At 42.4% G+C, this 19,902-nt stretch overlaps 1 protein-coding gene across 3 annotated transcripts in view; it reads left to right on the top strand.

Moving 5' to 3' along the window:
• MSANTD3 (Myb/SANT DNA binding domain containing 3) overlaps positions 1-18,819 on the top strand; it is a 31,244-nt gene extending 12,425 nt beyond the window's left edge. For all 3 annotated transcript variants that reach the window (XM_061163537.1, XM_061163536.1, XM_061163535.1), the window contains 2 exons: positions 10,557-11,007; positions 18,133-18,819. In XM_061163537.1, coding sequence (XP_061019520.1) covers positions 10,590-11,007; positions 18,133-18,542 — 828 coding nt within the window. In that variant the 5' untranslated portion in view covers positions 10,557-10,589 and the 3' untranslated portion in view covers positions 18,543-18,819. The remainder of the gene's footprint in view (positions 1-10,556; positions 11,008-18,132) is intronic.
• The last annotated feature ends 1,083 nt before the right edge of the window (positions 18,820-19,902 follow it).

The raw sequence follows: 19,902 nt of genomic DNA, 5'->3' as shown, positions 1-19,902 counted from the left end.
TTGAGGGCGGTGGCCTCAAGTTTTCAGTTGGGGTAAGGGGGAAGGCTTGAGGGTACCTATCCAAAGGGCATCTTGATGATGAGAGGGTTCCAGAGAAGAGATCTGGGGGGAGGGGTTGCAAACAAATGATGAAGCTTCACTTGTAGCCCCTCCTCTGTCTCTAGGAACCCCTGTAGTTTGCTCTGAGACTCCGTTTGCTCATCTGTAAGGTGAGAAGATTGGATTGAAATCCCTTGTGAGTTTAACATGTTAGGATCGATGTTGTTTCCTGAAAAAGGTTGTTTGGGGGGATGCTGAGAGAGGAGACAGTCAATAGACCAGGATAGGAAATAGCCTTTCTACTCTTTAGAACAAACTGATCACCCATAACCCGTGGCCAGGACCCCCTTCAGGGAATTGGCTGCTACATTTCCTGCAGCTCACTCGCCAGTTCTGTATACTTTCCTTCTCTCCAAAGTTGCCCTGCTTTGTTCTAATGCCAGTTCTGAGTCTGTTCTGATGGGAGTTAAGGTCTTCGTTCTAGGTGCTCCCCAATCTCGGGGTCACATCCCTGGGCACATTTCTTTCTCTGTGCTTAGCACACTATCTGGTCACCGGCCCATCCACAGTACACTGTCTTGTGTTGTGTGCTCATTGGACCATGATCTCCTGAATCTTAAGACATACCCCTCTCCCTTCCAATGCCTGCACACGCAGGTGCTTATTTAATCCTCGTGCATTCTCTTTGCCTCTGCTTTCTCTTGATCTCCCACGCTAGTGGAGACACACACACATCCTGGTCATTTCTCACTTTGAAACAGCCCCTGGCATGCCACTGCCTCCTTTCCATTAACTTGCCGCCACTCAGAATCCAGGCCCTTCCTTATCAATTATTTATCTGCATGATCTCCTTCAGCGCTCTCTGTTCATATCCTATACATTCTTAAAAGGTCTCGCTCAAATGTCCTTTTTTTTTTCCATTTATTTTTATTAGTTGGAGGCTAATTACTTTACAATATTGTAGTGGTTTTTGTCATACATTGACATGAATCAGCCGTGTATTTACATGTATTCCCCATCCCGATCCCCCCTCCCACCTCAAATGTCCTCTTGTTCATGAAGAGTGCAAGTTAACCTCTTCCCTCTTCTGAATGCCCAGGGTGCTTTGTCCTGTGTTATGGTCTAAGCTTCAATGTGCCTGTCCTTTTGATGATCAGTTTCTGCATGCCAGGGCTCCTTCCAGGCTCTGTGGTTCAGCTTGTCTTTTCATCTTGCACATATTCTGGGACAGTACTGAACCTTTGGCAGGAATTCATTACGTATCTGTTGAGGTTTTTTTTTTTTTGCCAGTGAATAGAAGAGCCAATAAGTATTTGGGTGTATGTTGTATTTAGACCACTATTTTACTTTTGGAAGCAGTTCAGTATGGGTGAGTGGGGTGGAAAGAACTAAAATCTTTTGAAGATCTAGTCTGTGCTTCTTGACTGACATTGCAGGACAGTCATATAGAGGGACTCAGGCGGAGTAGGGGGTATTACCTCTTCCTGCAGATGAGGCATGAGGTTAATTGACTTGCCAGGGTCACACCGCCAAGTGAGTGCTGAAGTTAAGATTTGAGCCCAGGTTTTCTGCATCCAGTGTCTTCACTTCACTTTAAGAGCAATAGTTCATATCCTAACATCTGTCTGAAGTCTCAGTGTCACGATTTTGGGTCATGGTTCCTACAAAGGGCAGTAGAGATCAAATCTGGCCAACTTTCTCTAGTCTTTGCCCAAATTTCAGGACTTCGTTTCATCCTTGGTGGACTTAGAATATTATTGGATGGTGTATTAGTCACCTTGACCTGCCATATAAAATGCCACAGACTGGTGGGGGGCGGGGGCTTAAACAACAAAAGTTTATTTCTTACAGTCCTGGAAGCTTAGGAAGTCCAAGATTAAGGTGCCAGTAAAGTAGGTTTCATTCTGAGGCCTCTTCTCTTGGCTTGTAGGTGGCTGCCATCTCTGTGTTCTCACACGACCTCTTTGTAACCTAGGGGTTGGTGGTGACTGGGGAGGTAGGGAACAAGAGCTCTCTTGTTTTTTCTTATTAGGTCACTAATCTTCTCGAGCCAGGACTCCACCCTTATGCCCTCATTCCATCTTGTTGTTGTTTAGCCACTCAGTTCAACTCTTTGCGACCCCATGGACTGCAGCATGCCAGCCTTCCCTGTCCTTCACCATCTCCTGGAGCTTCCTCAAACTCATGTCCATTGAGTCAGTGATACCATCCAGTCATCTCGTCCTCTGTCTTCCCCTTTTCCTCCTGGCGTCTGTCTTTCCCAGCATCAAGGTCTTTTCTAATGAGTCTACTCTTCCCATCAGGTGGCCAAAACATTGGAGCTTCAGCTTCAGCATTAGTCCTTCCAACGAATATTCAGGACTGATTTCCTTTAGGATTGACTGGCTTGATCTCCTTGCAGTCCCAGGGACTCTCAAGAGTCTTCAACACCACAGTTTGAAAGCATCAGTTCTTCAGTGCTCAGCCTTCTTTTATGGTCCAGCTGTCACATGCATACATGACCACTGGAAAAACCATAGCTTTGACTAGATGGACCTCTGTCGGCAAAGTAATGTCTCTGCTTTTTAATACACTGTTTAGGTTTGTCATAGCTTTTCTTCCAAGGAGCAAGCATCTTTTAATTTCATGGCTGCAGTCACCATCTGCAGTGATTTGAGGGCCCCCCAAAATAAAATTTGTCACTTTTCCCATTGTTTCTCCATCCGTATGCCTTGAAGTGATGGACTGGATCCATGATCTTCAGTTTTTGAATGTTGAGTTTTAAGTCAGCTTTTTCACTTTCCTCTTTCACATTCATTAATAGGCTCTTTAGTTCCTCTTCGATTTCTGCCATAAGGGTGGAATCATCTGTGTATCTGAGGTTATTGATATTTCTCCTGGCAATGTTGATTCCAGCTTGTGGTTCTTCATCCAGCCAAACATTTTGCTTGATGTACTCTGCATATAAGTTAAATAAACAGGGTGACAATATACAGCCTTGATGCACTCCTTTTCCAATTTTGAACCAGTCCATTTGTTGTTCCATGTTCAGTTCTAACTGTTGCTTCTTGACCTGGTTTCTCATTCTATCTTAATTACTTCCTTAAAAGCCTATCTCCAAATATAGTTACTGTGAGTGTTAGGGTTGCAACAGATAAGTTTTTTTAGGGGAATGGGTTGAATACAAACATTTAGTCCCCTAACAGATGGATTTTTTAAAAAAATTAATTAATTAATTTATTTATTTATTTTTTCAGTGGGTTTTGTCATACATTGACATGAATCAGCAATAGATTTACACGTATTCCCCATCCCGATCCCCCCTCCCACCTCCCTCTCCACCCGATCCCTCTGGGTCTTCCCAGTGCACCAGGCCCGAGCACTTGTCTCATGCATCCCACCTGGGCTGGTGACCTGTTTCACCATAGATAATATACATGCTGTTCTTTCGCAACATCCCACCCTCACCTTCTCCCACAGAGTTCAAAAGTCTGTTCTGTACTTCTGTGTCTCTTTTTCTGTTTTGCATATAGGGTTGTCGTTACCATCTTTCTAAATTCCTTATATATGTGTTAGTATGCTGTAATGTTCTTTATCTTTCTGGCTTACTTCACTCTGTATAATGGACTCCAGTTTCATCCATCTCATTAGAACTGGTTCAAATGAATTCTTTTTAACGGCTGAGTAATATTCCATGGTGTATATGTACCACAGCTTCCTTATCCATTCGTCTGCTGATGGGCATCTAGGTTGCTTCCATGTCCTGGCTATTATAAACAGTGCTGCGATGAACATTGGGGTGCACGTGTCTCTTTCAGATCTGGTTTCCTCAGTGTGTATGCCCAGAAGTGGGATTGCTGGGTCATATGGCAGTTCTATTTCCAGTTTTTTAAGAAATCTCCACACTGTTCTCCATAGCGGCTGTACTAGTTTGCATTCCCACCAACAGTGTAAGAGGGTTCCCTTTTCTCCACACCCTCTCCAGCATTTATTGCTTGTAGACTTTTGGATAGCAGCCATCCTGACTGGCGTGTAATGGTACCTCATTGTGGTTTTGATTTGCATTTCTCTGATAATGAGTGATGTTGAGCATCTTTTCATGTGTTTGTTAGCCAAACAGATGGATTTTTAAGGTGGATAGTAAATGTCCTTATTACGATCTTCTGGTGGTTTAGTCATTGTTATTGTTTTGGGAATTGTGCTGATTATTTCCTCTTTGTTCTTTTATAGTATTGAAATCCTGCTATTTTATTTAGTTCTGTCTATGGGTCTTTGCTTAGCCCAAGAGGAATTTCCATCGTATTTGGATTTTGCTATTTTATTTGACCATTTTTACTTTACTGCAGCTTTTGGTGTACTGATTATTTATCATATATGATACTCATTCTGTGCATGGTAGGCAGTTTTATGTCTTTATCAAAAGATATTGATTTGTTAAATTTTGCTGAGGGCCCACAATGGGAGGGTCTCTGGGCTGCTTGTTGTCCTACAACCATGCATCTGCACTCTGTCTAGCAGAACAATGAACGGAAAAGATGATCCATACTGAGTAGAGCTGGGGGCAGTTTCTAATAAAAGTCGATGCAGCAGAGGCTTGTTAATGTTGTCGTATATAACCAGTTGTGGACATTCCTGAAACTCCAATACTTTGGCCACCTGATGCAAAGAGGTGACTCATTGGAAAAGACCCTGATGCTGGGAAAGATTGAGGGCAGGAGGAGAAGGGGATGACAAAGGATGAGATGGTTGGATGGCATCACTGACTCGATGGACATGGGTTTGGGTGGACTCCGGGAATTGGTGATGGACAGGGAGGCCTGGCGTGCTGCGGTTCATGGGGTCGCAGAGAGTCGGACACGACTGAGCGACTGAACTGAGCTGAACTGAACTGATAGACATTTCTCAGCAGTTTTAAGCTAGAAGGTGCTTTCTAGTCTTGAAGTTTCTACTAATAAGCTTTGCCCGGACATCTCTTTCTGCAGGAAGTGTCTGTTTACTTAGGACTGTCAGTCAGGCGCCCCAGCACAATGTCAGCATCCAGTTTCCCTGAGCCTTGACCATTTTAAAGCTCCATATTATTGCTACAGTTACTTTTCAAACACACATTCTTAGCAGACCAACAGTGGGAATTATTTCAGTCCCCTGGTTAGAGCCAGAGCAGTGCACCTGGGTGGGGGCGGGGTGTGTGGACCCTAGGTTTGAAAGAACAGGGAGGGGAGGAGCCAACAGATGGAGATGGACAGAAGCAGGCACAGCTCCTAGGCTGCTCTACCCTAGAACCTTTCCCTGTTGACGATTAGATTGCTGATTGACAAGTAATTTGAGCAGGGCACTAGAGGCTTCGCTAGGTCTGAAAGAAGTGGGCTAAGCAGAGCAGAGCAGCCTGGGCATGGAGTCAGACCCGGGTTTAAATCCTGGTTCTGCTACTTACTATTTGTGTGACCACAGGCAAGATACTGAGCCTCATTTTTCTGATCTGGGAAATAGGAATAATAATTGGTTAGTGGGGATGTACAGCCCACTTCAGAAGGCTGTTGAGGAATCCGTAGGGGACCTTTGGGGTACACTGTCTTCATACCAGAATCCTTTTATAGCCCGTAAGGATGCAATCACATAGCCAAGGGAGGCCTGCTGTTCTCCAAAATTAGGCAAAGTAAATTGGTAACTTTCGATTTACTTAGCTAGTAATTAAATAACAGTTTAGTTAATAGGCTATTAATGGTCCCCAGGTGTTGGTAATTCTGAATATTTGCTCTTTGAGAGAGTTGTATAATTTCTTCTGGTACTTTCATAGTTTTTTTGTTTCAGCAGTGTAACAAATGATGCTCTCAGGGGCTATTTTGGGGAGGATTAAGTGATATAGTGCATATTAAGCAGTTAGTATAGTGTCGTGCCTACAGTATAGCCTCAATAACAGTTATCTGCTATTGTTATTACTGCTCTTATTAGAGACCAAACTGGCCTAGGTTAAGATCCTTTATGAATTTAGACTCCCCACCAGCCCACCACCCCCTGGTGGCAGTTAGTGGTACTGCACACATTGTGAGGAGGAATTCAAGTGCCTGGAACTAATTCCCTGTAGTTTCAATTCCACTAAGTATCACAGGGACTTTGTTAGGCAGTGTGGCCTATTTGCTTGGGAGCTGCAATTCATATATCACTAAACAATGAAGGGACATATTTTTCACCTCCACAATTGGCACAGATTTTTAAAAAATGTTAACAGCGGAAGTCAGTGAAGTGGGAATATCAGTTGGTACACCATTTTGAAGAAATAATCAAGGATAGGAAAAAGAGGTTTATTTAGAAAGAAAATGTATATCGTATGTAAGATATTACCTTTGATAGAATGAAATAGCAAACAATCCCTTTTTCATTTGGGAATCAGATTCCCAATCCCCATAGCAGTGATTCTTAAAAACGGTGGGGCATGGGGGAAGGTAGACATCTGGGGGCAGAAGAGTTGGGGTGGGCTTCATATAGTGTAGTGTGTAGGTTAAGAACATTTGGTATACCTATTGATTTCATAATAAAAAACCATAGAACATAAAACATAAACCATAGAACATAAAATTGAACATAGACATCTTGGTAGATAGAGATACTATAGGAAGAGATATATTGTAAGGAGTGTGTGTTAATAAATTTCAGTTTGGAAATGCTGCTTTATAGGAAACAAGAGTACTGATGAAGGGGGATATTAATTTTGGACCTTTGGGGAAGATGGGGTCTGAATTGGATCATCATAGCAATATTAGGGCCATGTGGCTGAAGCATAGTCCTGGTAATTTAGGAGTTCAGGACTTGTCTCCAAAGATAAATTGTCCTCCCAAGGACAGAGGAGCCTGGCAAGTTACAGTCCATGGGATTGCAGAGAGTCGGACACGACTTAGCAATTAAACAACAGCAACATTTCTCTTTACCCAAGACCTGAGGGCCAGACCGCCTCTGGCTTGGCTAAAGCTCGCGATTTTTGATGTGGATGTGTTCATAACGAATGTGAGGGCACGCACCTTGTATCTGAGACACTGATCACACTGACCTTAACTTTTGGGAGGAAGTGGTACATGGTGGGAGACCCTGAGCAGGTTCTGCTGCCCTCATGTTAAGTCCACATTTCCTTGGCTTCTATTTAAAGGTTCTCTGATCTGGCCAGGTCCCCTCCACGCTCAGGTCTCACAGATTTCAGCTATTTACAACTGCAGTTGGGACTTCCCTGGTGGTCCAGTGTTAGGTATCTGTCTTGCGGTACAGGGAATGCGGGCTCAATCCCTAGTCTGGGAACTAAGATCCCACATGCCTCAGAGCAGCTAAGCCCGCATACCGCAACTAGAGAGTCTGCAACGAAAGATCCTGCGTGACGGAATGGGGATTCTCTGAACCACAGCTAAGACCCAACACAGCCAAGTAAATATTAAAAAAAACAACAAAATTACAGCAACCCCTTCCCAGGCATAGTGTGTGAAGAGCTGACTTGTATAATGGTGTGAGTTTAAGTCAGTGTTTTAGAACTTAAAAGCCACAGTCTTTCCCCCACAACCTGCCTATGGAACTTTTCAAATACGGAGATCAAGAGAATAATTTGATGAATCTTAGTGTACCCATCACTCTTATTCAGATGTCTTATTTTTGGCCAGTGGGGCTCCTTTCAAGTTAGTTTCTATTTCTGTTCATAGCGGGTTGGTCAGTTTTAAATGGACTGCATCATCAGTATCTTGATACTTGTCTGTTATTCTGAAAACTCAAGAGGCTTGAGGAACATAAAGAGGATGGGGCATATCAACCTTGCACAGAGGACAGTGCTCCGCTTGTTTTATTGGTGCATTCTCTGTTGCTTAGTGACATTCTTGCCATGATGAACCTGAGAGATTAATTTTGTAGGAAGTTTTCTCTGAATAAAAGATGTGGGAGAATATGTGGTCATAAAACACATAGGTTCAGTGGAATAAGACATTTATTAAGCATCTATTGTGTGAAACATGCTGGCTCGGCACTGGGGAGGATGGCAAGATGACCTAGGGAGTCATAGTTGAGTAAGAGATAATTGTGAAATGATACTAAGAATACCAGGTGATTCGAACTCACAGAGGCAGAGAGTAGAACAGTGCGTACCAGGGACTGGAGTTGGGAGTGGGGGAAACGGGGAGATGTTGGTTAAGGGGGTACAAGATGCAGTTATGTGGGATGAATCATTCTAGAGATCTAAGGTACAGGAATGAGACTATAATAATGCTGTATTGAATATTGGAAATATGATGAGAGACTAGATTTTAGGTGTTCTCATCACACACATAGAAGGTAACTATGTGAGGAGATATGTTATTTAGCTTAATTGTAGCAATCATTTTACTATGTATGTTACATATATACAGTTTTTTAAAAATATAAAAAGGTATAACATTTTTACATTTATTAAAAATATAAAAATCTATGGTTCAGTTCAGTTTAGTCGCTCAGTCGTGTCGGACTCTCTGTGACCCCATGAGCTGCAGCACGCCAGGCCTCCCTGTCCAACACCAACTCCCGGAGCCCACCCAAACTCATGTCCATTGAGTCAGTGATGCCATTCAACCATCTCATCCTCTGTTGTCACCTTCTCCTCCTGCCCTCAATCTTTCCCAGCATCAGGGTCTTTTCCAATGAGTCATCTCTTCGCATCAGGTGGCCAAAGTATTGGAGTTTCAGCTTCAGCATCAGTCCTTCCAGTGAATGGACTGGTTGGATCTCCTTGCAGTCCAAGGGACTCTCAAGAGTCTTCTTCAACACCACAGTTCAAAAGAATCAATTCTTCTGCACTCAGCTTTCTTTATAGTCCAACTCTCACATCCATACGTGACCACTGGAGAAACCATAGCCTTGACTAGACAGACCTTTGTTGGCAAAGTAATGTCTCTGCTTTTTAATATGCTAATCTATGGTATATAGATTCTAATAATGATAAGGGCATGTGTCCTAAGTTGTATCCAACTCTTTGTGACCTGATGGACTGTAGCCTGCCAGGCTCTTCAGTCCGTGGGATTCTCCAGGCAAGACTATTGGAGTGGGTTGTCATGCCCTCCTCCAGGGGATCTTCCTGACCGAGGGATTGAACTTGCAGCTCTATGTCTCCTGCATTGGCAGGCGGGTTCTTTACTGCTAGCACCAATGCCGTGCGGCATGGCCAAAAATAAATAAAATAAAAATTCATTAATTGGTAAAGGATGTAGACTGTGCTATAAGATGGACTATCCTTTGGCAATAACAAAGAATGAAGTATTGATATGTGCCACAATGTACACAGACCTTGAAAACATTATGTAAAGTGAAAGAAGCAAGTCACAGATTATTCCATTTGTATGAAATGTCCAGGGGAAAAAAAGAGGGGCATTGGACTCAATCTTTAAAGCATTCAGGCCCTTACACCTTTAAAATTATATTAATGATTTACATGTAACTGTACACTTTCACGCATTGGAGAAGGAAATGGCAACCCACTCCAGTGTTCTTGCCTGGAGAATCCCAGGGACGGCGGAGCCTGGTGGGCTGCCGTCTATGGGGTCGCACAGAGTCGGACACGACTGAAGCGACTTAGCAGCAGCAGCAGCAGTACACTTTTAAAAGTGGCCCTTAGAGTTTAAGGATTACAGACTCCAAGTCCTCATTTTAAAGATAAAGAAATTGAGATTCCTCTAAGAGCATGGACCTATCTGCAGCCGCAAACATAGCGATGGAAATGTCAGATCTTCTGGGGTGATTTCTGGATGATTCTAAAATCTTGGTAGTATTTATATTATCTGTTATATTAGGTCACTCACTGCCTTCTCTTATCTTCAGCTGTAACAAAACTTTGAGAGACCTGTTTAGTTCAAAAGGTGCCTAACATGAATTTGAGGAATTAGCAGTTCCTTAATGTTTAGGAGAAACAAACTAACACAATAGAGTTCCACGTAGATGTTCAGCTTTTCTTTTCTTTTTCTTTGGCTGTTCTGTACCACATAGGGGCTTCCTCAGTGGCTCAATGGTAAAAAAAAATCCACCTGCAATGCAGGAGACACAGTAGATGCAGGTTCGATCCCTGGATTGAGAAGATCCCCTGGAGGAGGGCATGGCAACCCACTCCAGTATTCTTGTCTGGAGAATCCCATGGACAGAGGAACCTGGTGGGCTAACGCCCATGGGGTAGAAAAGAGTCAGACACGACTAAACACAATAACCAGGTAATCACGAAATAGCCAAGAAGTGCAGCAAAGGCTCTACTGGAGTGGGTAGCCATTCCCTTCTCCAGGGGATCCCCACGACCTAGAGATTGAACCTGCTTCTCCTGCATTGCAGACAGATAGATTCTTTACCATCTGAGGCACCAGGGAACCCCCACTTGAAAATCTATTCTTAAGTAAAAACCTCATTCCTGGTAAACTTCTGAATGTTTTCTTGAGAATATCACAACTTAATATTAAAGAGGGGGGCAAAGGGAATCAAGTCAGGGATGGAGCTTGAGTGACTGGCTGATGCCTTTATAGCTGGAGTTGATAATGATTGTCTCAAACTTCCTGTTTCAGGATAGCAAACAGCCAGGAGAAACACAGTGGAAAATGCAAAACAACGAAATCATAAAACCTGCCAAATACTTCTCAGAATTGGAAAAGAGCATCCTGCTGGCGTTAGTAGAAAAGTACAAGTATGTGCTGGAATGTAAGAAAAGCGATGCGCGAACTATTGCCCTCAAGCAGCGAACCTGGCAGGCACTTGCCCACGAGTACAACTCCCAGCCCAGCGTGTCGCTGCGGGATTTCAAACAGCTGAAGAAGTGCTGGGAGAACATCAAGGCTCGGACCAAAAAGATTATGGCCCACGAGAGGAGAGAGAAAGTGAAGCGCAGCGTCAGCCCGCTTCTGAGCACCCACGTCCTGGGGAAGGAGAAGATTGCCAGCATGCTGCCGGAGCAACTTTACTTCCTGCAGAGCCCTCCCGAGGAGGAGCCCGAGTACCACGCTGAGGCCGCCGCCCAAGGTATCGTGCCTGCCGCCCTCTTGCACCTTCCCCTCGGGTACCCGTTTGACATTGCAGTGTTCAAGTCCTTCATTTCCACGGAGCTTAGGAAAAAAAAATAACTTTCATATCACACTTGACTTTCTTAATTCAGAATTTCTGGATTAGATAGGACATTCAAGTCATGTTGTCCATAAAAACAGAAGCTCTTCTCTCCTTGTACTATCTCTTAGACAGGTCTCATAATCACTCTTATCACCTAAGAGGGAAAAATAAGGGGCTGCATCAATATAGTTATGAATGAAGTATCTTAGTTGCTTATCTCAATCTATCTTATATATTAAAGAGACTTTGAGGATTTATACTCATTCAGTCAATCATATTTTTAATCTTTCAAAAAGTAGTTTTTGAGGACCTATTGTGTGCAAAGCACCACACCAAGTTCCTCAACAGGCCACATTGAGAAAGTGAACTATTTCAAACTTACCAAAAGTACAGAGACTAATATACCAAACACCCATTTAGCAGTCACCCAAGTTAAAAACTAGCGTTTCTACCCATTATAATATTGTGATCTATAGTTCTGGTTTGTGTACTCCAGGAAACATGAGAAATTCTGGGAAAAATTCATTTTAGTTTTAATATACTTTTTCGAAAAGAGAAAAATATGTCATACATAATTCTTAGGGAAGTAAAAGAATGTCATATAATCAAGGCTGTAACAGTAGTGGGTCATGGCTTTAAAAAGTTGGAATTAAGGGACTATTGAAATGTCTCCAGGCAAGGGGAGGGTGAGAATGCATATAGACAAAGTGTCAGTAATTTCTGCCTCTTTTAAAATAGGAAAGATCATTTTATGTAAAGATTCATGGCAGTTTGCAGACAATATACCTAGATGCAGAGGAGGATTTCTGGGAAGGCCAGAAGGCTGCTCATAAGGCCCTCCAAGGACCCAGACAGCAAGGATTTGCCTGGAAAAATCCAACTCTTGGCTTGCAGGATGAGAAATTCACTTATTAGTGTCCCAAGAGTAAACTGAAGCTCTGAGGGACTGGTTAATTAAAAGTCACAAGAAATTGTTTAAAACCAAGAATGTTATTCATGTAGAGTGGAAAAGATAATAACATGTTTCTGATTAGCACGTTTGTTTTTTTTTTTCCTTTCGGGCAGATCATCCTGGGAAGCTAAATTATGATCAAATGTTTGTTTTCTGATCATTTGGCCAAGGTTAAATCTAGGAAGCCAGTTGAATGTCAGGCAACTCATGTGTTGTTTCTCAGGGTAGGATCTCTGTGTTTAAGTTGATTCTTGAGTTTCCCAGCCGGGGAAGCTTCCAGTGTTAATATGGACACTGCCAGCTCTCTCTCCTCCATCCTCATTGCTGCTTCTGAGCTAAAGTGGGGTCCTCTGCTAATTGACAGTGTCCTTGCCTTGGAGATGTTTACAACTTCAGCCAGTTCCTCTCCATTATGCTGGCCTTGGAGTGATTCTGTGTCTGTGAGGCAGTGAAAGGAATGGTGCTGGGGGAGGTGAATCAGCAGGGCTGCTTTTCAAATTGCTTCTATTCCCTGAGAGATGCTGAGGAAGATGCTGGTGTGGACTGCGTGCAGTTCACTTTGGCACATCTGCATTCTGGATGATTGTGTATTGATTTCATCAGCTTATTCTAAGGCGACAGTCTTATTTCCCCATTTTCAAATTCTTGAGTAGGAACTAGAAAGTCTCTTCTTACAGATTTTTTTCCTCCTGCCTTTTAGAGGAAAGGATATAACTTATTTACTCATAAACACAATTTCTAAATTTTCAACAAGAAGGGAATAAATGTGGATTCCCAGTGTCCTTCCTATAGTGACATTTGCTAGAGACTCACTTGTAAAGAGATTTACTTTAAATTGGCTGTGTGTACATATATGGCACATGAGACTTTTTGCTGATGGTTCTTAAGGTACAGCCATATGCTGTCTGGTTCCCGTTTCCAGGTCAGATCTGGAGGGTGGTGGAGAAGTGTGTTGCTTTGTCAGTTGGGAACTGGGTCCAAAATAATTTGTATTCTCTAGTAGTTAAGCTACTGGAACTCTTTCCATACATTGAAACAGCTTTGAGCTTACCTCACCCATTTTGCATTTCAACTTACTTCTAAGAAAGAAAAAGAAAACTGGAGTTGTTAATCATTGTTTGCGGGTCTTGCTGGGGAAAAGGTTGAGAACCTGCTGTAGAGTTATGGCTCTCATTCTATCGTGTATCTTTTGGTGCATGATCTCTGTGTGTGTGTTTAGTTAGTATCTCTGCTAACTTTGTCTCTAGAGTCCCTCTGTCTCTACCGTGCTGTCCAGTAGAGCAGCCACAAGCCATGTGAGGCTGGTAAGCACTTGAAATGCAGGGAGACTGAATTGAGAGGTGCTATGGATGCATGCACTGTATCTCAGAGATTTAGTACCAAAAAACAGAATGTAAAGTCTTATTCATAACATTTATATTGATTGATGTTGAAATGATAATACCTTAGATCTATTGGATTAAAAATGTCACTAAAATTAATTTCACTTCTTTTTACTTCTTTAATGTGGTTATGAGAAGGAATTTTAATGGCATATGTAACACATATTTCTGTCAGACACTGTCCTGACACCTTACAGAGTGCCTGTGACAGAATTAGTTGCTCAAAGATTTGTTGGAGGTTATGCAAAGGAGCCTAACACATTCCACTAGAGGCCTCCCTCCAACTATTTCTTATGTGAGATGTCTTCAACTGTGTCATCTTGATCACCGTCCCTTGCATGTTCTTAGCTTTGTCAATAACTTTCATGAAATGTATATCTGTATTTGAATGCACTGGCCTTAAAACTTAACACTTAGGAACGTATTTGTAAAAAACGGATATTTTCCCCTTAAATATATTAAAAGAATTTATATAAAAAAAATTTATAGGTTTTTGATATGTGATAATTTGGCTTTGATACTTATCTTCCATAATCTTTGGGGAACAGGTTTGCAGAACAAACTAAGGGAGTCGACAAAACTTGCTGGGGGTGATCAGGAAGGTAGAATGGCCAAATGTCAGATACACGTAGGAAAACTAAGCTTTCAGGTAGGACTCAAATATCTTGAGAGAACTTACATTTAATTCACATGCTGTTAGTTCTCTACTATACAGCTATACTCCACTAATGCAGACATAGGCATGCCAACCTATCAAATATTTTTAATAAATTCCATTATTAGTCTTTTTAGTTTAATCCTGTTCTTTTGGGGTGGAAACTCCAGTACAGGGGACTGATTTTTATTTCTAGTCATGACACACTAGCTATATAAAAGGCTGGAAAAGTCCTTTTTTGTGTATGTATTACTTACACAAAAATCAGCATTATTTTTGTCCTTTTTTTTAATCCCCATTCACCACTTGCACTCTTTTCTCCTGAACGCTAATCATTCTAATGTGTTGTATATTCTCTCACGTGTTCTTGAAAGCATGCATTGGTGTTGTGTGTGTGTATTTTATTTTTTGCAAATATTAAAAATTTACATAGATTAAAAATCGTGCTTTAGATGCCATTCCTTTTTCTCTTACTTCTTTTCACTTAGAATGTTTTAAAGATCTATCCCCACCATAGTCAGTAAGTCTAACTTGTTTCTTTTAGTTGATGTACAATAGTTGTGTACATCCCCAGCATCTTATTTATCCATATTCCCTGTCAGTCCTGTTTCCATTTTTTTCTGCTGAGAAGGGCTGAGTTTTAGCCTGTACCTAGTTTCCTTCCCATCCTTTGACTGCCTTCATTGGTTTTCCTGATGAAATTAAACTTACTCAAATTGCCCAGTGGAAGAACACCCCTTGACTGTGTTCTCTGCTCCCAGGACACACTTTAGGCCTTCTTACCCATTTTGCACACGATCGAGTTGTTTTCTACTTCTACTGGCTTTGTTTTACCTGGGAGAGAGATTACATGGTGTGTGTTTGCAGCAGGTTGCCATTCCCAGGATAGTCTTTTTTCCAATTAAGAGGAGACTCTCCCCATCTGAACACTAGCTTGCAATCATTGGAGCTAATATTTGTGTGAAAGTTAATTAACTACTCCATTGGGCTTTTCTAGTTTTAAGCTCCAGCTTCTAGCAGAGTCTTGAGAGATCTGGCTTTTTAAATTTAAAATGTTTACACTTTTAAACTAAAAAAAATAATTTTAAAGTAGATTCATTTATCTGTTCCCAGACATAAACATACTGTCTTCACGTTGATAAGTCTAGATAGAAATTTGGAGATCAAAATTTGAAATATACACCCATAGTATTAATAATCAGTGGTTTTTTAGTGGATACAACCTGAAGACTGCATTTCAAGATATGTAAGTAATCAGCTGAGCAGGTGATATAATGAGAGGCTGGGTGTTACAGTAGTTGAGCTTGGGTTTTGGAGTCAGGCAGACCTGGATTGGAGTCCTGGTTCTTTCAACTAGCCAAGTGACTTTAGCTTATTGTGTTTGGTTTTCTATGATAATACCTCCCTCAAGGACTTCCCTGTGGTCCAGTGGTTAAGACTCTTCCAGTGTAGCGGCACAGGTTCAATCCATGGCCCCACATGCTATGGGGTGTGCCCAAATGAAACAAAACAAAAACACCTCTCTCAGAGGGTTGTTGTAAGGATTAAATGAGATAATGCAGCCAAGCACCAGCCGAGTGCCTGGTTAGCTGCTCAGAAAATGGTAGCTGCTGTCATCATCGTCATCATCAAAAGGCCCCTAAAGCTAAGACTTACTGAGATAAAAATAAGCATTTAGAAATTGGGAGAGATGAGTAGCATTGTCAGGGCATGGGCTTTTTAAAAGCTCGGAGGAGTATCCAGAACTGTCCCCTGGAATGAAATCAAAGAGGGAAGAGGCTAAAGGTACCACAAAACGTCTAATGTGTCCAGTCTTCTTTGAAGACAGCTTCAGATCTGAGACTCGAAAGGAAACGGATGAGGTAATCCTCTTTGCATTTGAGCCCTTCTGAGGGAACCCATTCTCGGTGCTCAGCCGTCCCCGCTCCCTTGTCCCGCGCCTCGGTTCTCCACGCAGAATGCTGTTCTTTCTTCACAGTTGTGCTGTGTTGAGAGCGATGTGACCCTCTGCAGCCAATTCATCCCGCACACATTTCTCACAAGCCCAGCAGTGTATCTGGCCCTGAGCTGGGTCCTCCAGGAGGATGAATCAGAGGCAGTGTTTGTCTTCAAAGTGCTCAGAGACCTGAAGGGGAAGTAGTTAAACCGCCAGTTTTAACAAGTGCTCTGCCAGAGGTAGGCTCCGGAGGCAGTGGGAGCGAGGGAAGGACATCTAATTGAGGCTGTAGCCGCTGGAGCTGGGAAGACTCCTAGGGAGACATTTTCATTATCTCTGGATGACGCAGGAGTCCTTTTAACCTTTCCTTTCAAAAGTAAGATTTTTTTTTTTACCTTTTCTTTAAGCTTAATTAGGGACTAGTTATGGTTGTTACCTAACCCCTTGGAGTGAAATCATCTCAACAGCAGCCATTTTCCTTTTATTAACAGAGTGTTACGAGTTAGGTTTCCCCCAGTAGCCATTAACATTCCCGGGATCCCATCTTCTGGAATAATGGAGTGGACGTACTAATGTAATCAACTCTGTTAATAAATTGATGTTATGTTCCTCTAAGGAGAGGACTCTCATTGTTGGAAATATAAAGCGTCCCAAGAAAGCATTGGAGTCAAAGCTAGAATCCAGTCTTACCACATGGAATCATGGGTTAGCAATGTTAGTGGTTTCCTTATGGAAACTCCCTAACCGATACTCATATCATTGCCCTATAAAAATACTAGGGCAAACATGGCACCACCAAACGGGCAACCTTTTGTATCATTAAGCTCTGTTCCCTTCTGTTCAAAGCTTCAGCGCATAAATATTTACTAGGCATCTGCTGGGTACCAAGCAAAATAATTGGTGCCCAAGGATAAAAGAAATGAATAAGTCACAGTCCTCAAACAATGCTAGGATGTGTTAAGTTCTATAACAGAAGAGAAAGGGAGAGGGCTGAGGTTTCACAGAGCAAGTAGCATTGATCCTGAATGAAACAGGGGTTAGGGAGGAGGCTGGAAGGGAAATTGGAGTAAGAATGTGTGTTTGAGTGAGGGGCTGGAGACAGTTAGTGAGCCCAACTGTAGGCAGAAGGAGCAGTGAGACAGCATTATGGGAGAAAATAAAGGTTGTGGTAGAATTGGAGGATACCTGGGATTTTGAAGAGTAAGTCAAGGAAGATAAAGGAAAGTTGGAATTAGATTATGAGGGTTACTTAGGGTGGATTGAAAACAGAGCCAGAGATAGGAACTCCAGGGGAACATTTAAGTGTGAGTCCAGAAGAGAGACAGAAGAAAGAGCAGTCAGAGAGGAAATTTAGGAGAAAGCAATGGTTCAGAAGCTAATAGAGGAAAAAAATGTCAAGAAGGGTTGTCAAGTGCTAGGGAGAAGTTACATAAGAGGGATCAGAAATTGTCTGTAGGATCTGAATATTGACCCCCAAATGGTAGCGCTAGAGGCAACAGCCAATTGTAGGAGACTGAAGAGAAGTCTGAGGAAGTTAAGCCAGGGAATGTAGGCTCATCTTTCCAGGAAGAACCTTTGTGAGATGCCTCTCCAGGGTAAGGGTCAAGATCTGTGACCAGGACCCCCAACAATGGTGCCCTTGTGGAGACTGAACTTCAGTGTTCGTGGCTAAATGAGAATCAGAGAGGGAGATCAGACCAAGGGAGAACTTCTTAATCTGCAGACCGACTGCTGGCTTCGTACTGTGGTCTTCTGCTCACTGGGGGTTGTGCACATTTCATTTTAGAATTTATATCCGCATACCCAGGTCTCCAATCCTTGATAAGCACAGTCTCGGACCACTTTTCTCATAGTGCGCAGTGTCAGAAATGACATGATGAAACCTATTATTGTTACTTTCTTAAGGGAAAATTGCTTTCGATGTATGGGTTTTTTTTTTTTTTTAAATGGGTTTTTTTAAAAGTCAGGAGTGGCAGGGTTACCTGTGGCCGTGCAGACCAGAGCAGATGCTGTCTCAAGTCATCCTGCCATGGGGGACCCTATCATTTGAAATAGGATTGATTTACTCTCTGCCTGTAAGATCTTTGAACATATGTTTTCTGCTACTGTTTTTCAGAATCATTTGCTGTTTCAAATAGAGAACTGTGCGATGATGAGAAAGAGTTCATACATTTTCCAGTATGTGAGGGGACCTCTCAACCTGAACCCTCGTGTTCAGCTGTCAGAATAACAGCCAATAAAAACTACAGGAGCAAAACCTCTCAGGAAGGTGCTTTAAAAAAGATGCATGAGGAAGAACACCATCAACAAATGTCCATCTTACAACTGCAGCTGATACAAATGAATGAGGTGCATGTGGCCAAAATCCAGCAGATAGAGCGAGAGTGTGAGATGGCAGAGGAGGAACACAGGATAAAAATGGAAGTTCTCAATAAAAAGAAGATGTATTGGGAAAGAAAACTACAAACTTTTACCAAGGAGTGGCCTGTTTCCTCATTTAACCGGCCCTTTCCCAATTCACCCTAAAAGACTGTGGGGGTGGCTCCCTTGTAATTAATCTGTGTTGGCAAAGAAAGTCTGGAACACGAACGTGCGGTCAGTCACCTGTAACAGAGCTACGAACTAGGAAAATTAGAGTGGTAGCAGTCACTTAAGAAAAAAAAAAGAATACATTCAGGCAAACAGCTGCGCCCTATGTACCCCTTCAGTGGTAAAGAAGCTGTCAGAGTTTTCTGAAAATTATCACTTTGAGTGCTATCATTCTGAATGTAATGTCTCTTAATTAGAATTCATACAAGAACCATGTGTGAGTGTTGTTGTATTTTTTTTTAATCAAATGCAAGTGTGACTATAAAGGAGTGTGGCTGGGTTTTGTGGGTCTTTTCATTTTTTTTTAAAATTAGACAGCAGACCTTTTCTATCCACATGAATGCCCTCCTGTTGAAAGTGGCTGTCTTGGGAGGATACATGTTTCTCCATTGGTGATGCTGTGGCTCAGAACTTGCTAGAGGTCTTTCGGGAACCTCCATAAGAGCTGCAGCACACTTGTCAGTGTTTTTGTGTCATCTCCTGAGTGTGGATTTTCTGTTTTTAAACAGCCCGACATATGGAAGGTTATCTTCTAATGTGGCTCATAGACTGCCTTTTTTCCCCCTTTCCTCAAAGAAGAGTTCCAGATAATGTCTCCAACAAGGGTAGCTTTGTCGGAACTAAGGATGCGATTACTTAGATGTTCGTTTAGAGTTCTACATTCTGTCATGCTTATTTCTTATTTTATTAAAAGATAAGACTTGCAATTTTATAGTCACACTGTGGATGTTTTTTAAAGGTGCTGCCTCCCCCACTGTGCTCCAGTTTTTGCCTTCCTGCTGTAGGTTCCTCCCAACTTTGTACTGCTGAGTTCATGCTTGCCCTTAGTTTTAATTCTTTAGCCACCCAAGGAAAGACCCTTCCCTCGCCACACTGCTGGTGCTGGCTAATAGTAATGCTCCACAGGCATTACACAGTTGGTGTTGAGCTTTTTCAGAATCCACTACCAATAGAGTTGGAAATATGGATTGATAAATGGATATTTTGACTGAGCTGTGATATAACTTCTCCTGTAGTCTAGTGTGAAAAACAGCCTTGGGAGCTGGGCGTAGCAGTGGTTGGGAGAAGCAAAGTGACACTCAAGGGCTGTGGCAGGTCAGCAGAGTCTGAGAATGAAATTTCAAGACTGTGTGTCGGGGAAGGAGGAGTATGTGTGGCAGAGGCTATTTAGGTAGTGTGGGACGTGGAGTCAGGGCTTGAATTCTGAGCTTGGCTCTGCCTCCGGTGCTATGTGACCTTGGCTAACTCCATTGAGCCTTTGGCCCTGCTGTTTCCTGTCTCTGAAACAAGGGAGTTG

Source organism: Dama dama, chromosome 16 (genome assembly GCF_033118175.1).
Source record: "Dama dama isolate Ldn47 chromosome 16, ASM3311817v1, whole genome shotgun sequence".
NCBI classification, from domain to species: domain Eukaryota; kingdom Metazoa; phylum Chordata; class Mammalia; order Artiodactyla; family Cervidae; genus Dama; species Dama dama.
Note: the sequence above shows the minus strand (reverse complement) of the source record. Positions and strands in the feature narration are given on the sequence as shown.